At 44.1% G+C, this 19,924-nt stretch overlaps 1 protein-coding gene across 1 annotated transcript in view; it reads left to right on the forward strand.

The window, feature by feature from the left end:
- Nucleotides 1–14,587, forward strand: part of PLXNC1 (plexin C1) — a 70,475-nt gene extending 55,888 nt beyond the window's left edge. The window contains exons 24-31 of the mRNA XM_027679887.1: nt 3,579–3,633; nt 4,677–4,708; nt 4,798–4,905; nt 6,828–6,991; nt 7,431–7,578; nt 9,356–9,496; nt 9,587–9,661; nt 11,334–14,587. Coding sequence (XP_027535688.1) covers nt 3,579–3,633; nt 4,677–4,708; nt 4,798–4,905; nt 6,828–6,991; nt 7,431–7,578; nt 9,356–9,496; nt 9,587–9,661; nt 11,334–11,438 — 828 coding nt within the window. The 3' untranslated portion in view covers nt 11,439–14,587. The remainder of the gene's footprint in view (nt 1–3,578; nt 3,634–4,676; nt 4,709–4,797; nt 4,906–6,827; nt 6,992–7,430; nt 7,579–9,355; nt 9,497–9,586; nt 9,662–11,333) is intronic.
- The last annotated feature ends 5,337 nt before the right edge of the window (nt 14,588–19,924 follow it).

The raw sequence follows: 19,924 nt of genomic DNA on the forward strand, positions 1-19,924 counted from the left end.
AGTGTATCAAGCAGAGTTACCTCTCTAAGGAGTTTCCAGTGACACCAATCAAAATGGAGGGAGGGAGGCTGTGTAAAATGTGCAACAGGTGATTAGCCTGAGGTGATATGGAAGTTCACATGTGATGCTTACAGATAGATAGGTTTGGGAAATGGAGGTTATCATGCTGAGTGCTTTTAGACAGAGATCTTTCTTCAAGCCTCATTGTTGAATTTACAAGTCTGGCTCTTAACGTGATCATAAATTTTTATTTATTTAGAAGTTTTGCTGCTGTAGGTCTGTGCCATGCAATGCAGTATGGTGCTGAGGAACCTGAGCCAGCACGGAACATGTTGCTGTCTGCATGAGCAAATAGAGTACCATCCATAGTGAAACAAGGACTCCTAGCAGGACTTGTAGCCTAGGCAGAGCACAAGGCTGCTTAGATATGAAGCCAGCTCATTCAGAGTCACTTTACAGATTTCTGTAAGTGTTTGTAGCTCTCCTTACCTCATAGGAGTCAGCGGTGAACCCAGATGTTCCGAGTCACCATCCAGTGGCTTAAATACAGCTTTTCCTATGCCTGTCTTGAACTTTGTCTATAGATTAACCTCCTCCAACTCCACTTGCAGAGATTTTGTACAAATTAGGACACTGTAGTGTTGCAGTTTGAGTCTATGCAACAAAGGTCAACATAGATTTGAATCTGATTAGATGTTCGAACTTCTGTCTAATGTGACAGTACCTGCCCTCTTTACCACAGGCAGCTATTGCAAGTGCTCCCTGATTTTACCCAGCAGCCCTTTGCACTTCCTGAGCTCATGGCATGCTGTGGGTCATGGGTGTCTATTGGTCACTGTCATCCCTGGGTATCTTTATCCCAGCCCTTGCTATCATCTGAGGTTTCTGCAGGTGGGTGCAAATTAGGAGACTCAGTTGTTTTTACTGAGCTGTAACCACACTAATTATAGCTTAGCATCTGCCTTATAAATATTGTGCTGGATATCTCTGTTAGCTATGTTAGTTCTCTTTTTCTGACAAAATAGTCTACATTTTAGACAGAAGCTCAGTGGCATTTCAGGCAGTGTGTTAGTGGCAAGTATTAGCCATTAACATATCTAGTGTATTTTCTTGTATGCATATTAATGCAAAAGGGAATGTAAAGGTGTCTAGTTAGCAAGAAAAAGGAACACTGCATATAGTGTGAGGGCAGTAAAATTGCCTGAGAAAATTCCAACTTACATTTCAACAGTACCTAGAGTTCTGTGGCAAGTCTGAATTTTTCTTCTTGTTTGCCAGCCTTAAATGCTAGAAAGTAACCAGATATTTGAGACTGGGAAGTACCACCAAATCTTTTTAAGATACTGGAGCATGAGGGTTGTGTTGTGAAGGTCCCAGAATCAGCAGTCATTCTTGAAAAAGCAGACTTAGTTTCTACACTGATTTTTAAAACATGCAAGAAGGGGTTATTTGCATTTTTGTGTGGTGTCTGTGAAGAGAAAAAAAATCCTCTGTACTGTTAGACTTACGTGTGTCTCTGACCTGTATGCTTTTTTGCTCTAATTTTTTGTTCCTAGTAGGGTTATTGATATGATTATTTATGAGGTCTGCACTATTGTTTCCATGAGAGTAACCACAAGCCATTACAAGAAAGTTGCTGATTATCTTGACATCCTATTCCCCACGCAAGAAGAGAGCTAGACAACCACTTTCAGATCTGCTGTCCAGTCACAGATCTCCAATTCCTCAACCTGGGACAGCATCACATGTTCCAGGAGCAGGCAGAGCCCCAGAGAGCAAATCTGAATGTGTGATCTAGGGAGCTGACTGGCATGAACTGGATGATAGTGAGGACAGGAGGCCTGGAGAACAAGGAAGAGGCATAGAGCCACACTACTACATCTTCTGTTTTGCAAAGTAGCTGTATTCCATGTTGTCTGGAACTGAAGAGATCTTCCCTCTACCAGTTTGCTCCGCTTGGTAATGCACCTGGAAGAGCAAAGATATTTTAAGGTGTCAATGGGAGCAGCCCACTACAAAAAGTGATTTAGACAGCAGGACACAAAAAAGAAGGGCTTTTTTAATTTTTTTTTTTAATTGGATCACACAGAAAGAAACAGCAAGTATGGCTGCTGCAGTAATGAAAGTAATGAAAGAATGCAGTAATGAAAGAAGGGAAAGCATAGTCCACTCAATACTAAAAGCATAATTTGTCACAGAAATAAAACCTAAAGTGGGGGCTTTGGTCATGGCTGCGCTGCAGCAACGCTTCTGGTTCCTGGAGGAAAGCATGGTTCTCCCTTTGAGCTCTGCCCATCTCAGTCAGGACTGGAGCCAACATCATTGAGCTGCTCTCCTACTTCTTGGAGAGGGAATGAAGGCAGCATATTGCCCACACAGCTCTGAGAGGGGATAAGCTGCTGTGTAGCCCTGTTCCTGTTTACCTATCTTCAGGACCAAGTAGGAGGACTCTCTGGGTGTTTGTTTCACCTCACAAGCTAGCCTTAGAGCATATTCCCACTTGTAGTGTGGTTTTCAAGTGCACTATGTTATCTGAAAGAGGTCTGAAAGTCAGTATGGTAAATGGAATCCCCACAAAAAATCATGCATATAAAATGGATTGCATTTACTTTCCAGGAGCAAATGTAAGTGCAGATTTTTTTGGCATAAGACACAGCTTTTGATAGAGTATCTTAATGTTTAAACTGGTTTCTCACACCAGGCTGGCTGCCAAGGTTTAAAAAACACTTAAATTGTTTTGGCAGAGATCCCTTCCTAGAACTGGACAGTTGTTTTTGTAATTATAGAGGCAAGTGCACTAGTTCTTGGCAAGACTCAACATTTGACAGCAGAGCAGTGGTGTAGCTCTCAGTGGGAGCCGTTTTTTAGTTACTCTTTGACAATAAAAGCATAGTTTGCCAGTTTGTTTTAAAGATAATACTTAACATTCTGGCAGCACTATAAATTCAGGGAAAGAGGAGGTAGATTTTTCCTAGAAACCCCGTGGTGGTAAGATACAGATCTTGATCTTATGGTGTATAAATATTTTGCTCAGTTTGAAAATAGTTCTTGGGAGCACCAGGCTAGACCCTCAACATGGCCTCTTCATAGGACATGGGGAGAACAGACTGATCTGAAGAAAAGGGGACCAGAAGAGAATTCATCTTTGTGTGCACCTCCCTGCCTCACTTTCCCATAAGATCCTATTTCATTGGAGCCAGAGAAATTAACCTCAGCAATCTATAGAAAGATGGGTGCAAGAAACAGCACAAAGCAGTACATGAAAATGAAAATGTCCCAATATGGGCTGAACCAGAAAAATCAAAGAAAGGGAAAGGTCTTCAAGGCTGGTTCATTGGAAGAGGTGCCTTCCCTCTTCTTAGGTAAGAGTTACTTGTTAGGTAAGGCTAATGAACTGCAGCTACTGCCCGTGCCTGAAGGTCGAGCCCTGGCTGCTGCTGAAACCTGTGCACACCATGGTGAGAACGAAGTGAGCCTGTGCTGCCATGGACTGAAGGAAATGAAGGAGGAAATGAAACTGCTGGTTTCGTGAATTCTAGACTTTTGTTTCAAAATTATATATTTGTTCTTTCTTTCAGATTTCAAATGGAGCAACCATAAAAGTCTTTAAAAAGAAAGCAAATATCCGATCAGGTAACAGAGGAACTGCAATCTATTTAAACTTTTGTGGAGAATGACTGGGAATGCAGAAAGCTGAGCTGTGACCAGTTATCTCTTGGTCAGTAGGGGGACAGAAAAATGTACTTGGATTTAGTTGAGCCAAATGAAGAGCCGTGTTACCCTGGCTCTGGGCCTCTGGCAGGCACAGTGGGCCTAGGACATGTGAAGGAGGACAGAAGGACTTACAGTTGTCAGCAAATGATTACTTAGAGATACAGACTCATAGGCAGGAAGCCTGGGTGACTCAAAGTGCTGACTGTTGAAACCAACACGGGGAACGTGGCTTTCTCTGGTGCCCAGAACTGTATATCACAGACATAGTGGTGCACTGTCCAGAGACAGGCATAACAAAACAATGTAATTTTCCTTATTTTCTTGACTGCGTTTCTGAAATCTTTGGCTTGGCTGTCTCAACAGCAGGTCAGGAGTTAAAGGGTGCTTACAGGGGGTCAGTTCATCTCATCTACCATTGGGATGCAGGTTGCTCCCACCCACCTGGTGGCTCAGGGGAGAACTTTCTGTAGCCCCTGGGGAAAAACACACTCCTGATGTGTGGTTCACTTCACCATCAAAGTTAGGAGAGATGTGTGCATCTCACTGGGATGTCATTGCCCTCTCTCTCAGCAAGAGTTGCTGTTCTCAGCCATTGCGTTCAAGCCTGACCTCAGCCCACCTGCGCTGAGCACTCTTAGAGACTAAACCAATGCAATCATCTCATCTTTTGTGTCTTGTCCTCCTTTCAGAGGAGCTGTGATTGCTGCCAGCTTACCCCCGCAGCAGATATGATGCTCTGGCTTAGTGGTCAGAGCTACAGGTTGGCACTGGGGAGGTGCCCCGAGCCTGTGCATTTCTCAGAGGCTTCCCCCACACTGCAGGCAGGAAAGGATGATGCTGAGTCTGCTTACTTGGCATCCTGGCATGCACCATGCTGCACAGCCCAGAGCCCAGAAGAACTCATGAGCCTGTAGCTGTGTGTTTTATTAATACCTGTTTGCTCTCTGCTTTCTGTTGTTTAGATGTGGACTACTCAGATGAGCACTGTCATTTGGTGAGTGGAGTCATTAACACTGCTAAGTGGTAGATTTAATACTGAGCTGTATTTTTATCTGTGTAATCTCTCTAATCTCTTCATGACAGATTTTACCAGACTCGGAAGCAAACAAAGATGTGAAGGGAGCAGGCCACAAAGGAAAGCAAAAATTCAAAGTGAAAGAAATGTATCTCACAAAGCTTCTGTCAACCAAGGTAAACTGTAAAGGCTTTATTTTGGGGGAGGGCTGATGTTGGGCTTGGCTAGTTTGACACAACAGAAATACAAATTAAAGCAGAAATTGTGCAGACTTCCTGCATGTATATAAAATGTTAAATGAAAAGGTAGAATATAAAAATCACTGCTAACTATGGATTATCACCATTTGCAAAGACACATTGCAGGTTTTCTAATGCTAGAGTTCTAAAATTGTTTATTACTCAGACTCTCTGTCTCCTCAGTAAGCACAACCTTTTTTCTCAGGTTAAAGAAAAAAGGTAATTATTGAGCTAATGGAAAGTGAGTTTTACCACTGAGTCCTATAGAGCAAGAATGATCCCCTCTGAAGAGACAGCTTTCAGTCAACAATCTCCCTGGTCTCCTCTAGAGTTTGCTCAGCTTAGAGACAACTTCCAAAGCCTGAGTTTCACAAAATACTGCCCATGAAATGAAATAGTCTGTTAGGGTTTCAAATTAAGCATCTAAAATAACTAGATTAATTTTAAAAACAAGGTCCTTAGGATTTATAATACAATTACCTAATTTATGCAATGTGCATTCTTTAGGAATAAGCCCTGCTTACTCCCTCTGGTAACGTCATCTTGTTTCTGACTTACTCAAAATGGTTATAAAACTCTTTGCAACAGCATATTACTTAAAATATTAATCAGTGCACAACACTGAGAGCTGTGCAATATGAGAGGCCTGAAGGGATGATGACTATAGCCTTCTTGCATTTAAAAATCTATCAGTCATTATTTAATTAGGTTTTTGATAGCATCTGAAGTAATTTGGGATACTACCTAAAGTGAGAGTGAAGACTGGTCATTTCTCATTAGCTGTGAAAACTAACATGAGCCCTCAGGAACTGCTGGAGTAAACCAGTAATCTCTTGTGGTGGAAGACTGAAGTACAGAAGAAAAGATCAGGCTCTTAAGAAACAGTCCTTTTAAAGGGCTTTAAATTAGTCATCTCCATCTCCAAAATGAAACTGCTCTGAACAACAGTGCTCTGATACCCTTCTCTGTGAAATTCCACCCATGATACGCTGCACACCAAAGGAAATTGCATTGCACCATGTCCCTCTCCCTCTCTCTCTCTCACCCATACATGCACACAGACACAATTGCAGAGCTTACCACTTGAAATTAACTGGCTGGTAGTGCATCAAGACCCTGTGATATGCTTAAATCCTTCTCGTTGAGAGGAGATAGGGCTGAACTGAGCTTCAGAACAGATGTGAAGAAAAAAGGCACAAAACAATGTTTTGCTTTGTTTGCCTCTACTTATGAATACTTTATGATTATGTCAGCGAGTCCATCGGCAACCAAGCCCTTGCTTTTGTGAGCCAAATAGCTTCACTTCTGTATCAGAAATACGCAGTTTTCAGTTCTTCTCTCTAGCATTAGTGTCTTTGTATACCACCAATAGCTGTTATGCTAGAATTAGACCAAGTGCCAGAGCCACTTGGCTATGAAGTGTTGATGAGCACGTGTTGAGTATGTGTTGCAGATGGCACCATGAAGACCAGTGTCCTGGTTTTCCTCACCTTCATCTTACTTTCAGCCACAAGTTCCAAATGCCTTTGGCAACAGTGCCAATAGTATCCCAGGAGCTGATGTAGCCTTTGTTGGACCAAGTGATATCTTCCACCTACGATGTATCACGAAGTTCACCACAACTCCCCTGTTGGCAGAGCAATAGGATGTGTGGCATTTGAAAGCAGCTCACTGCAGTGTATTGTACTTTCATTTTTATTACTGACTATCTTATTTTCCAGTAACCTGTGGCCTTGATTTTTGCCACAAGCATATTGTAGTTTCTGTGTGTGGTTGTCTTGGGACATGCTCAGCTCTCTGAGATAAAAGATCCTATTCTTTTCTTGTGTAATAACAAAATGTTCGTGTTATTTTTTCAGGTTGCAATTCATTCAGTTGTTGAAAAGCTCTTCAGGAGCATTTGGAGTTTACCCAACAATAAAGCACCTGTTGCCATCAAGTACTTTTTTGACTTTCTGGATGCCCAGGCTGAGAGCAAAAAAATTACTGACCCTGATGTGGTCCACATATGGAAAACCAACAGGTATGCCTGTGGGACATGCACAGGGGCACATGTGCTTTCTGAAAACGACGTTGCAAAGATGGAATGGGTCATCTGTGATCAGAAGAATAAGATTTTGGCATGTCTGGGAATAAGATGTGGTTTGGCTCTCTGGATCACAGTAATTTCAGTGTGTTAATTTGATACCAATAAAAACCACCATGGCTTCCAGGACTTGTAAGTCTGCATACTGACTTCACACTCAGAGAGCAGTAGCAGCAGGTTGAGAGCATTATTTGAAGATGGGTGCCTGACTGATCTCTTTGCTCCATAGCCTTTGTTCCCGACCTCTTTTTTAACATGAATAAGCAGCCCTGAAATGTGCTGCTTTCCATGAGTGCAGTGTAATTAAGTACCATTTTAAAGCAGTTGTGCTACCTGAGTGGTTAATTTTAAAGATGCTTGTTCCTTCTCTGTCTAGTCTTCCTCTTCGCTTCTGGGTGAACATACTGAAGAATCCCCAATTTGTCTTTGATATTAAGAAGACTTCACATATAGATGGCTGTTTGTCTGTAATTGCACAAGCTTTCATGGATGCCTTTTCTCTAGCAGAACAGACCCTGGGGAAGGTAATGCTGCCCTTCCAGTCTTCTGCTAATTTCTCAACTACTGTCTTTTTCAACTGTATAATGATTCAGGCGATGAAGTTCTGGATCTGCTGACATTTGGGGCAAAACTGTCAGTGGCCTAATTAAGATGGGTTTTTGTTCCTTGCTGGTCTGTCTCCCGAGACTTTGAAGAATTCACAAGGAGACAAACAGAGCTATGAGAATGCCGTATTTATAGTTAACTGCTGCTTGTCTTCTCTGCAGTTCATTTCTGCACAGTGAGTTTACACAATTTGTGGAAGAAGGTGGAAATTGTAAGATTTTAATGAAGTTTCAAATTAGTTTTAAATGAAGGTCATAAGAGTACTAATATTATTTGATAAGTAGTCTAGATTTCGTCTGCCACACACCAATCTGCAGAAAACACATACAGTAAGCTGCTGGAAGCTGTAAGAATACTTGAAAGAGCTCTGAAGTTTGAAACAGTTCCTTCCACATCTATTAGCTGCTCTCTTTTTATATGGAAAATTATTTGCTGGAGTACCAAGTCCAGACATCTTACATTCAGAAACTCTTTAGTACAGTGTCCGGAACTCTGAGGACCATAAATAATTCATTTTTCCTCAGGGTATTTTCCTTTTCTTTGGACCAAAGCAGGAAGCATTTGTTCAGGCTCATACTACTTTTTACCCTAAAAAAATTTATGTAAAAATGGACTAATTTCCTATGTGATCTGGTCCAACTGCTCATCTGTTAGAGGTAAATAGCAAATAATGTGCTTATTTGTCATATTTTAGGAGTGAAGTATCATAAATTAAAGCTAACAAATACATCACTTCCTTCATGGAAAAACTGCAAATGAGCATGATTGTTAGATTTCTGTGCTTAACATATATTGTGAAGTATTGCTGATACTGCAGGAAATGTCTTGTGGTCTTTTAGTACTAAAATGTGTTTACTTTTCATCAGTTTTAGCATTTTATCTTTAAATATGTTTTAGCCATTTAGAAAACAAACTTTTAAATCATTTCATCACGCAGTGGAAACAGTAGTGACAAGATATCATGTGATTGTGTCATTTTTTCTCCAGAATTTAAACCAGAGCGGTGACAGGAGACTACCAGCCCCCACTTTTACATTCTGAAAATACAGTTTCCAAATGGGTCTTTGACTCCTACCACAAACATCAGCACTTATTTCCTCGAATGAGCCTAAAGTTCCCAGATAGGTCAGTGTTGACCCGGATTGTTGAAGTCCTGGGGTGAAAAAAAATTCTTTTGGCTGTGCATGTCTGGCAGTCAGCTCTCCTTGTGCTCGAACCACGGAGGGAGAGGAGTAGTAGGGACCAAAGGGTTTTAGCAGGACCTCTGCCAGGACAGGATCTAGGAAGACTTTCTGGTGTGTTAGTGTAGGGGAACTTTCAGCAGTGCTGCTGAATGCTGCATGTAAACAGGGTATCGGCCTCGGGCCCTTTGGTTCAGCTTTCACGCTCTTTCAGGTCTAGGGAGCCTTAAGGAGGAAGTGAGAAATAGAAATATATCTGTGGAACAAATGGTCACCCCTTCTGATGCCAATAGAAATCATTGTATGGCAACTGTCACGAGATACAGTACACCGCTACTGAGGTCCTGCCTCTGTTTTTCATCTTTGTTTCATAACCTTGGTTCCATGCATATAACCACTGCAAAGAAAAAATGAGTCACACAGATACAATTAGATGCAATTAAGTGTGTGGAGGTGGAATCTTAGGAAATCTGTGCTGTGAAAAGTGACAACGCTTCAAATTTTTTCTTTTAAGGAAGCACCAACAAATAAACTTCTCTATGCTAAGGACATTCCACTCTACAAGAAAGAGGTGAAAGCATACTACAAAGCCATCAGGGATCTGCCTCCATTGACCACTGCAGAGGTTGAAGAATTTCTAGCTCAGGAATCTAAGGTATGGTTGAGAAGCAGGAACTTCATTTGCTTTCATGTTAAGATTTTTTAAAAAGGACAACTATCTGACAGGAACTATTTTCTGTTTTAGAAACATGAAAATGAATTTAATGAGAAAGTGGCCTTGTTTGAAATCTACAGATACATAGTGAAATATTATGATGAGGTAAGCACAGCTGCTATGCCTGCTTAACCCTTTAATGTTAGCTTACTACCTTAGGCTTAAAAGTGGTGCTTGACAAAGTAACCAGAGGCTGGCCTGATGTGCAACCTCCTGAGTGTCCCTTCAAAGGCAGCCCCTCCATAGTACAGCCGAGGCTGCTCCTTCCACTGAGACGTGTGGGGCCAGAGCAGTGCAGCCCCCACCCCTCTGAGGGATCACAGGTCAAAGGGCTGTAAGTGCACCTCCCCTGTCACTGCTGTATTTCAGAGAGACACTAGCAATAAAATTCCCCCTGCAGCTTTGAGGAAGTTCCTATATAGTCTAGGTTTCTTATTCTACTGTGTTTGCAGAGTCTCTGCAAATGCCTGTCACAACTCCTGTGCACACGCTCCATTTCCCTAGAGATTCAGAAATCAGATCAGACTGTAGCACCAGGGCTCTCAATTTAACAGTCAGTACAAACACCTCTGCAGAGCACGCTCAGCCTTACAGCAAGAGGAGTCTGCTCCTTTCCCATCATAGCCCTCTTAATGCTCTGCTATAATAGCCTTTCTCTTAAAGAGAAGCAGCTATAGCTTCCAGTCGCTGATATTACTAACAAAAGAAATCTTTTCTCAGCTGAAAGCACTTAGTCACAGGCTACCTCTAAGCTGCTTTCTGAGAAAATCCCTGCCCTCCACTTTGCATGATAGGATTCTCCACTCCATTTTGCTCTGCGTTTTGCTGCAAGGAGGATGCTTGTGCCTGTGCAAGGACTCAGATAAGAGCCAGCTGGGGTGTGTTTGCCTGAAGGCCTCCTTACCACTTCCAGCAGGTTGTCTGGGTCTCCCAGCAACCAGGCCTTTCTCTCTTTCATCCCCAACAGCACAGCATCAGCACTTGCTGTAATCATCCAGCTCTCAGTCACCTGTTAGCTGGCTTGCCACTTCTGATCTCTTACATCTCAAATTATCTGGGTTCAGCATCAAATCCTTGCCTCTTAAAAGAAGCCTGGGATGATTCTCAGATAATCACACATTATTAAGCTCATCAAAATTGTTGATACAGGAAAATTCAGTGTACTTTCAAGTCTTAGTGCCCATTTTTGGTTTTTTGAAGCTCGCACTGGCTAAACTTAGGCCATCCTTAGATGGAAATCCTCCTTCTGCTCTTCTCCCTCTGGCTTTTGACCGGGAGCAACTTCATTGTTTGCTGAGACCTGTCCCATTGTAGAGTTGCCAGCAAAGAGTTTTCAGACAGTGGCGGTGCTCCTTCCTATCACCTGGGCCTGGGGCCAAATAGGCAAGTTAGAAGAAGAGAGGCAGTTTATTGCCCTCAGTTTATATGACAGAGAAAGAGAAATAAAATATCATTTGCAAATCTTCTCTAGGGTAAAACTGGAGCACTGGCCTTGCCTCATGCTTTGAGAGATGAGCATGTGCTAGATTTATTTTGTTTTTTCTGCTTGGCTCAGTCATTCTTTTGTGGAAGTGTTGCAAATCCTGTGATTAGAATGACTTGAAAGGAAAACTACCAAAATAAAGTGTTAAAGTCAGAAAAGAATGTTTACAGATAGGCAGGCATTCAGATGGATTTTTCTGTCAGCAGTTGTTAGAATACAGAAAAGCAGGTTTTAAAAAATAGAAAGTAAAATAAGCACTAAAAAATTATTCTCTCTTTTGCTAATTGTTAACAGATTGTCAGCAAACTCGAGCGAGAACGGGGGTTTGAAGAAGTCCAGAAGCAGCTCCAGCAAGTAAAAGCCTTATTTGATGAAAAGAAAAAATGCAAATGGCTTTGAGCAGAGCACTGACTCACAGCATCACTATGGGGAATTTTAAATTAGTGCTACTGCTCCTGAAACTGTTTTGACTGGTTATATGTACAGGGTTTGAAACATTTGGACACTCTTCTCCACTCTGACCATTCAAATAATATCTACATTTGGGAATGAAATACGGGCAGGGTTACATATTCAGACATGGGCATGTAAAAGTGAATCTGGTGTTGGCAGGGCCAGCATTTTTAGGTACTTGAACACACATAACCCTTTGGTTCAAAAATACTGTCTAAGTAAGCTTTCTGCTTACTTAAAAACAAGGTCGTAGGAGATGTGCAAAATACACTGTAAGTTCAGAGTTGCCCATGTGAACTTGCAAGTTGCTTAGCTCGTTTTTTAAGAGGGAAAGCTGATGTTTCGCTACATCCTTTCAGCAGCTTGGCAAACTGTGAGGGTGAGCTCCGGCTTCAGAATACGGGTCAGCTCCAGTTTCCTTCCTTCCAGTCAAATGTTCACTGGTTCCTGTTCAGGAAAAAAAAAACAAACCCCCACATCAATAAAACCCAACAAAAACCCGGCACCAAAGTGACATTTCAGATAAGTGTATTTAGCAGAAAAAAGTGGGTCTGAGGTTTGAAGGCCAAATGCTACATGGCAGGACTTACCTTCCTTAGTTTAGAAATTCCATGTGCGAAGTGAAGCCAGCCGCTGAGGGGAAGAGGCAGGGGGGAGGCTTTTGGAGAAAGATGCTGGGCCGACATCTGTCTGTGTTTACATTTCTACCTTTCCATCCTTAAATAAGCTGTGAAACACTTGTGAGCGGCTTCACAGGTGAAACTGCACTGCATCAGAACACTGTTGTGATTTGATGAAGCAGCTGATGGCTGCACTTCGATGCATAAATCTGTACTCAGGTGCGTGATCGGCCCATGCATCAATGCTGACAGTCCTGGCCAGGCTTCTGTCTGTGTACAAGGGCCTCACAAACCTGAAGCCAACATGTGGGGAGGGTTTCAGGTCAAAGAAGGTTAGTTTAATAATATGTAGGAACAGGAGGACTGGTGTAATCTCTGACTGTGTATGAGAAACTGATACAAATGTGCTCGCTGGGGTTGGGGTGGGGAGGGGTAACTGTCTGCCTTAGTCTGGCTGAGGTTTTTGAGGCTTGGCCGTTTTGAAAGGAAGGAGTCCATTACATTTGCATTGGTGGCTAAAGTCAGCCCAACTGGAAAGCAGGTGCATGGCTGTGCTGCTGGGATGAGGCTGGTGCAGCGGCTACTGAAAAAAGCCATGGAGGAGCAGCCATGGCTCCAGCTCTGCTACTGCACCAGCACAGTCCTACCCTCTACTACAGAGCTGAAATGATTTGTCACCATGGACTCTGCTTCCGTCACAGGAGACTCATACTGAGGCTGTCACGTGCCCTTAGGTTTGAGGTAAGGCATTGATGACATGGAGATAATGTTTCCATACATTTCTGGAGGGATTCACTGCTGGAGGTGAGTGGCCCACAGGAGAGGGAAACACTGTCACCTGCCTTGGCAGGATATGCCAAGTTTGGTACAGGAAGGCAGTGCTGGGACTGTGAGCAGCCAGAGATGGCTGTGCAGGGCTCCCAGGCGGCAGAGCTCCAAGATTTACTGCCATGTGCTGCTGCACTGGGGGAGCCCTGCAGCTGCAGGCCAGCAGTGCTGAAGCTGGCTGGTTTGGGCACAAAGGCTCCCAGCACCTGGTATGAGGTACAGTCCCATGGCACACGGCTGGCCAGCGCCCGCACACGCTAACCAAGCCTTGGCAGAAGCAAGGCCGGCTGTTAACGTGGAAAAAAGCAAACACCAAAACATGTTGCCTGCTGGTCTGCCCCCTCCCTGCTGTGTGATTGCACAAGTTGTACCTCTTGCATACCAGAGAGGGCAGCCACCAAACAACCCATACTGTGATGGCTGTGTTGTGTTTTTTTTTTTAATTCAAGTCTTACTCTTGCTATTAAGTTTACACTTTATACTTGATGGAATGTATGGCTTTGTTCAGGAAACTGCACTACAATGTTGCAGTACTTTCAGCAGTTCTCTACCTGGCACAATGTATTTTGATAGTTCAATTTTAATTGGAAAAAACCCCAACCCAACCCTAACCTATCTTGCCCTCTGTCCTAAAGGAGTGGATCATGGCTTGACTAGCACTTAAGCTTGGAATACCTGTATGTAAGGGCTTGATTTTTATTATTCTTAATCTAACACTTTAAAGCAGCATCAAATAAATAAAAAAGCACAGTAACTAATATTGAAGGAGAGGCACGAGCGGATTACTCTTCCCAGTTCGAGAGTTTTGTTCCACTTCAGGTGTTTGCTGGCAGTGCATTCAAATGAACTGTGATAGTTTTGTTCAACAGTATCCTTCTGTACAGGCAGAAAAAACAAATCCAACATTTCTGCTTGAAAAACTGTAAAATATAATCTGTTTGCGTGGGTCTGATCCTGTGAGCTTCACTATATGTGTTTATATTGATGAGGAAATGAAAATCAGTCCTATTCTGTATTTGTACTACTGCTTGTTTGCTACAATAGCTTTAATGATTTCTAGAGATTAAGTATGTGTTGAAGCAGGCCCTGTAGCTTTACCTACAGCCTGGAATAGGATTATTGCCTTTTATTCAAGCCTCCTAAACAGTGTCACTCTGTTAGTGAACCATTTTTAAGTCATGCTGGGACTTTGTAACCCATCAAGTGGATCTCACGAAGTGATGTGAAGTATAATTAAGTGATTGTGGCTCTTTTGGTAGGTTTGGGTCAGCACACAAAACATTGGCACACCTTCCGTATCTGCCATTTGCCATTACTGTTACACGGACAAAAAGAAACCTCTGTGTTATGGCAACCCAACAGTTCTAATCACATTCTCAGAAATGAAAGCAAACTTCTTTTCAACTTACTGTCACATGTTTACAGGCAAACTGCTATGGCAAACAGTGTATTTTCTAACACTAGCTTACAGAGCATTATTTTGCAGTCATCTAGTTTGAAGGCAAATCTTACTAATGTGTAAAGTAATTCCTGTTGTACAGAAGTTAACCTGTTGTTTAAAATTAATGGTTTAAAAAGAAGTGCAAATGACAAATACATGTTGGTGTTTGTATGGGTTTATCTAGAATAAAAGCATTTGGAGGTTAGTTTGATTGTGTACTTTAAAAAGGTTAAAAGAAAGCAAGAACAGCTGGTAATCCAATCCAAGGTCATGCAAAGAACAGAGTGGCATCAGATGAGGAATACCTGCTGCAGCTCCAGCCCTGTGAGGCTGCAGGGCAGAACCGTGCAGGTCAGCACAGCACAATTCCATCATGCTGAAGTTGGGAAGTACAAGAAAAGGATGCTGGGGAGGGGACGGTCTAAAACCCAGTGGCTGTTGAGCCTGTAGGGCCTAGGTGGAGGGGGATTCACAGCTGCCTTCCCACCTGTAGGAAGCAGCAGCAGGCCAGGGACAGGCTGGATATGCAGTGCCTGCCACACCTCCACACAGCCTTCAGGAGCTGCACTACAACTACACCACTTAAAGGCTCTGAGGCTGATGATAATTTTAAAAAGCTAAAAATGTTAAAAAGGAGGATACCCAATAACCCTTCTTTCAAGAGAAGGTGCTGCAGGGGCAGGAAATTGTCTCTCACTCAAAAAGCCTTAAACCAGCTGGCAAAGGGAGCCCACAAACTTTGTGGTGACAATCATTCTTCCTCCTTCTATTACACTTCTTCCACCCGCCACATCTTCCCTAGTGTGTATAAACCTCCCTCCCTGCCCCCCAACATTAAAGTGCACCTTGCTGAAGCCCACACAGCCAGAGGCAGGGACAGAGACACAAGGCCGCCGAGAGCTTGCTCTTTGCAACTGTTCCATGCTGGTAGATGCTGGTGACCATCCCATTTGGCAAAGGTGGCTCAGGCACAGAGAGGTACTTTGTACAAATTGATCCTGCAGGAGACAGCAGTAGCTTCTGTTTTCCACAGAGAAGTTTAACAAATTTCCCAAGAAAAGAAAGAACATGACATTCCCCAATTTAGTGTTCCCACTGAAACACTCCAAACCTTGTGCTGCTCACTCACACACCCACCCCACCTCCTCCTCCACCACAGGAGGATGGAGGGGAGAATTAGAGGCACAAAAGGTAAAGATCATGAGTTAAGATAAGAACAATTTACTGGAAACAGCAAGGAGATAAGAAAATGAACAGTGTACAAAGGAGGCGAACGATTCCCATACGGTTGCTTGCCACAAGGAGCCTGGCAAATACCCGACCATGCCACCACCCTATGCGACCTGGAAGGGATCCCTTCCCCTGTCCCCAGAAAAGGACGTGAGGTGATATAGAATAACCTCCATGGCCTAACCATGGCCCCTCCTGGCTACTGCAGAAATTAACCCTGTCCTGACCAGAACCGGGACAAATCCTTATACTTCTGCACTGTTCTCATGGCTAGGCTTCGCGAACGAAGATTTGGGAAGGGCTCTACCCATTTTTCATGCAAGCGCGTTGGTGGCTAAAAAGGCCAATACGAGAAAGGCAAGTCCGGTTGCAAAAGACACAGCAGAAAGACTCCTTGGATGGTATATTCTGCAAGGTTCGATTCTTTCTGCGTTGTCTTTTCTCCTCAAGAGTGATCCTGCGTGCCTTCTCAAAAGCATCAGCAGCGTTATAAATGGTCTGTCTCCAGGCCTCCCGATTAGAGGCCAGAGCAGACCAGTTATGGTGATCAATATGCCCGAGGCTGAGTTGTTGCTTCAGGGAGTCCTTGTATCTTTTCTTTGGAGCTCCTCTCTTGCGGCAGCCAGTGGCAAGTTCACCATAGAGCAGGATCTTAGGGAGGCGGTGGTCCTTCATCCTAGAGATGTGCCCTGCCCAACGCAGTTGCGTTCTCAGGAGCATGGCCTCAATACTTGTGATTGCTGCCTGTTCGAGAACAGATGTATTGGTCACATAGTCTGACCAATGGATGTTAAGGATTGTACGGAGGCAGCGTTGATGGAAGCGTTCTAGGAGACGCAGGTGGTGGCGGTAGATGACCCATGATTCGGAACCATATAAAAGAGTAGACAGCACTATGGCTCTGTAAACACTGATCTTGGTGCTTTTCTTCAAGTGTTTATTACGCCAAACTCGTTTATGGAGTTTTCCAAAAGCACTGTATGCCTTCGCTAACCTATTGTCTATCTCCCCATCAATCTTACCATCTGAGGAGATGAGGCTGCCTAGGTAATTAAACTGTTGGACTGAATTGAGTTCTGACTGGCCGAAGGTGATGTGGGGACGGTGGGGGACTTCCTGAGGTGCAGGCTGATGGAGAACTTCTGTCTTCTTTAAGCTGACTTCCAGCCCAAAGAGCTCAGCAGCCTCTGCAAAGCAGGATGTTAAACGCTGCAGAGCTGCTTCTGTGTGGGCAACAAGGGCGGCGTCATCAGCATAGAGCAGCTCCCGGACAAGATGGTTTAGGGTCTTAGTGTGGGCCTTCAGTCGCCTTAGGTTGAATAGGCTTCCATCAGTACGATATCGAATGTAGATACCGTCCTGATCATGGAGGTCTGCCGAGGCCCTTTGAAGCATCATACTGAAAAAGACTGTGAATAGGGTAGGAGCGAGAACGCAGCCTTGTTTCACACCATTCTTTATTAGAAAGGTCTCAGAAAGTGTGTTGCCATATCTGACTTGGCCGTGCTGATCCTCATGAAGTGAGATGATCATTTTAAGGAACTTGGGGGGACAACCTAAACGTTCCAAAATCTGCCAAAGACCTTTTCTGCTCACAGTATCGAAAGCCTTGGTGAGGTCGACAAAGGTTACATAGAGACCTTTGTTCTGTTCCCTACACTTCTCTTGCAGTTGTCTGAGAACAAATATCATGTCTGTGGTGCTCCTGTTGGCTCTGAAGCCACACTGACTTTCAGGTAGAATTTCTTCTGCTATAGCGGGTATTAGTCTGTTCAGGAGTATTCTTGCCAAGATTTTGCCAGCAATGGAGAGCAGAGTAATACCACGGTAATTTGAACAGTCTGATTTAGTACCTTTCTTCTTATACAAGGTGATGATGACTGCATCACGAAGGTCTGAAGGTAGTTCGCCTAGTTCCCAACAGCGCACCACAAGCTCATGAAATTTAGCATGGAGTGCAAGGCCCCCATGTTTCCAGACTTCAGGTGGAATTCCATCAACCCCAGCTGCCTTGCCGATTTTCACCTGCTGTATGGCCTTGAGGGTTTCTCCTAGAGTGGGGGCAGTATCCAATTCGTATTTCACTGGTTGTTGTGTGATGGACTGAATTGCTGAGTCTTGTACTACACGGTTGGTACTGAAAAGAGTCTGAAAGTGTTCAGACCATCTATTCAGAATGGAGGTTTGATCTGTCAGAAGCGTTTGACCATCTGCACTGAGTAGTGGGCTTTGGACTTGGTATGTAGGCCCGTATGCTGTTTTCAGGGCCTCATAGAATCCTTTGTGATCCCCTGTATCTGCACATAGTTGAGTTTTTGCAGCTAGATCGGTCCACCATTTGTTCTGGATGTCACGGAGTTTCTGTTGGAGCTTGCTGCAAGCAAGACGAAAGGCTGTTTTTCTTGCGTGACAGGATGGCAGTGCAAGGTGTGCTTGGTGGGCGGTTCTCTTCTTCCTCAACAATTCCTGGATTTCTTGATTGTTTTCATCAAACCAGTCCTTGTTCTTCTTGAGGGAGAACCCTAAGGATTCTTCAGAGGATTGCAGGATGCTACTTTTAATATGCTGCCAAATTGTTTCGGGAGAGGAATCTGCAGAATCTGTGGAATGGTTATCAAGCTTAGTTTGAAGGTTTGCCTGGAATCTTTCTCTTACTGTGGCTGATTGGAGATCGTTAACTTGGAGTCTTCTCCTTGGGATACTGCCCCTTTTGGGTTTGAATTTGAGATAAAGGTTGAGTTTACAGCGCACAAGCCGATGGTCTGTTTGACATTCTGCGCTGGGCATCACGCGGGTATGGAGGACATCGCGGACATCTCTCTGTCGCACCAAGACATAATCAATGAGGTGCCAATGCTTAGACCTGGGGTGCATCCAGGTTGTCTTCAGACTATTTTTCTGCTGAAAGATAGTATTGGTGATGGTGAACTGTTGCTCCGCACAGAATTCTAGCAGAAGTCGACCATTATCGTTGCAGTTTCCAACACCATGCTTGCCTAATACTCCTTTCCAGGCTTCAAAATTCTTACCTACTCTGGCGTTGAAATCACCAAGGATAATGATCTTATCATCTGCGGGCACCTTTTGGGTAAGACAGCGCAGGTCAGTGTAAAATTTATCTTTTTCAGCAGGGTCAGCTTGGAGAGTTGGGGCATATATACTGAAGATGACAACGTGTTGCTTGTTGTTTAGTGGAAGGCGTAGGGAGATAATGCGGTCAGAGTGACCTGTCGGCAGATTTTCGAGTTTAGGGACAATGGAGTTTTTGATCATGAAGCCGACACCTGAGAGATGTTTTTCGGTTCTGGGCTTACCTGACCAGAAGAGTGTGTAACCGGCACCATGTTCTCTGAGGCTGCCTTCCTCGTGAAGGCGAACTTCACTGAGAGCAGCAATGTCGATGTTGAGACGACCCAGTTCATGGGCAATTAGGGCAGAACGTCGCTCAGGACGTCCACTATTGGCAGAATCGAGCATGGTTCTGATGTTCCAACATGCTAGAGTTAATTTGAGTACACCTTTGGAGGCAGGTGCATGCCTTTGACTTTTGCTCTTTGTGCGACCGCATTGGAAGAAGATGCCCGTCGGTCTGCGGTTAACCAACCGGGTGGAGGTGGAGATGAGCTTTGTTTAGGCCACCTTTTCTAGGCCCCTCTCCGAGTGGAGCAAGCAGTGCTGTCCTTGAAAAGGCTGCTTGGTCGTTCAGGGTGCTGCCCCAAGAGACTCTCATCTCCGTCAGTCTCAAATGACCAATATCCTGAACCGCCTGTATGCAGGGTTGAGTCTGCGGCTCCCAGTGCATCTTTCACCTACCGTTTCGACCCTCGCCCGTCGCTACAGGACTTTTTGCATGTGGGTAAAGCCTTCAAGCCTGCGCAATGGATTTTTTAGGTGAGATGCAGTATGCGCGGAACTGAACCCACCCTTTAATCCTGAGGTTCATCTGCCAGGGCCGAGCAAGCTTGGACGGTGGCAGCGAGGTCCTCAGGACGTAGGTTTGATTAGAGTGACCTTCTCTGAGATGGATGGCCTTCCAGGGCTAAGCGAGCTCCATCTGCCCGGGTTTGGGATGAGAGTTGTCCTTCTCCTAGGATGACTGCCAGAAGGCTAATGAGCTCATCCTGCCCAGGGATGTAGTTTATCTGGTCCTATGGTTTTGACCTGTCTGGCATGGGCGACCCTACCGAAGGCATGAACCCTCGCCAGCATAGCTCGCAACCACACAGGGGTACATAGGCTACGTTCCTGTTAGAACGATTTGGGCAGGTCTTTTATTTCCAGTAACAACCCTTTGTCCTGCCCACTCTTTCAGG

The sequence above is a fragment of the Neopelma chrysocephalum genome, unplaced genomic scaffold, assembly GCF_003984885.1.
Source record: "Neopelma chrysocephalum unplaced genomic scaffold, ASM398488v2 Primary Assembly neopelma1_59, whole genome shotgun sequence".
NCBI lineage: Eukaryota > Metazoa > Chordata > Aves > Passeriformes > Pipridae > Neopelma > Neopelma chrysocephalum.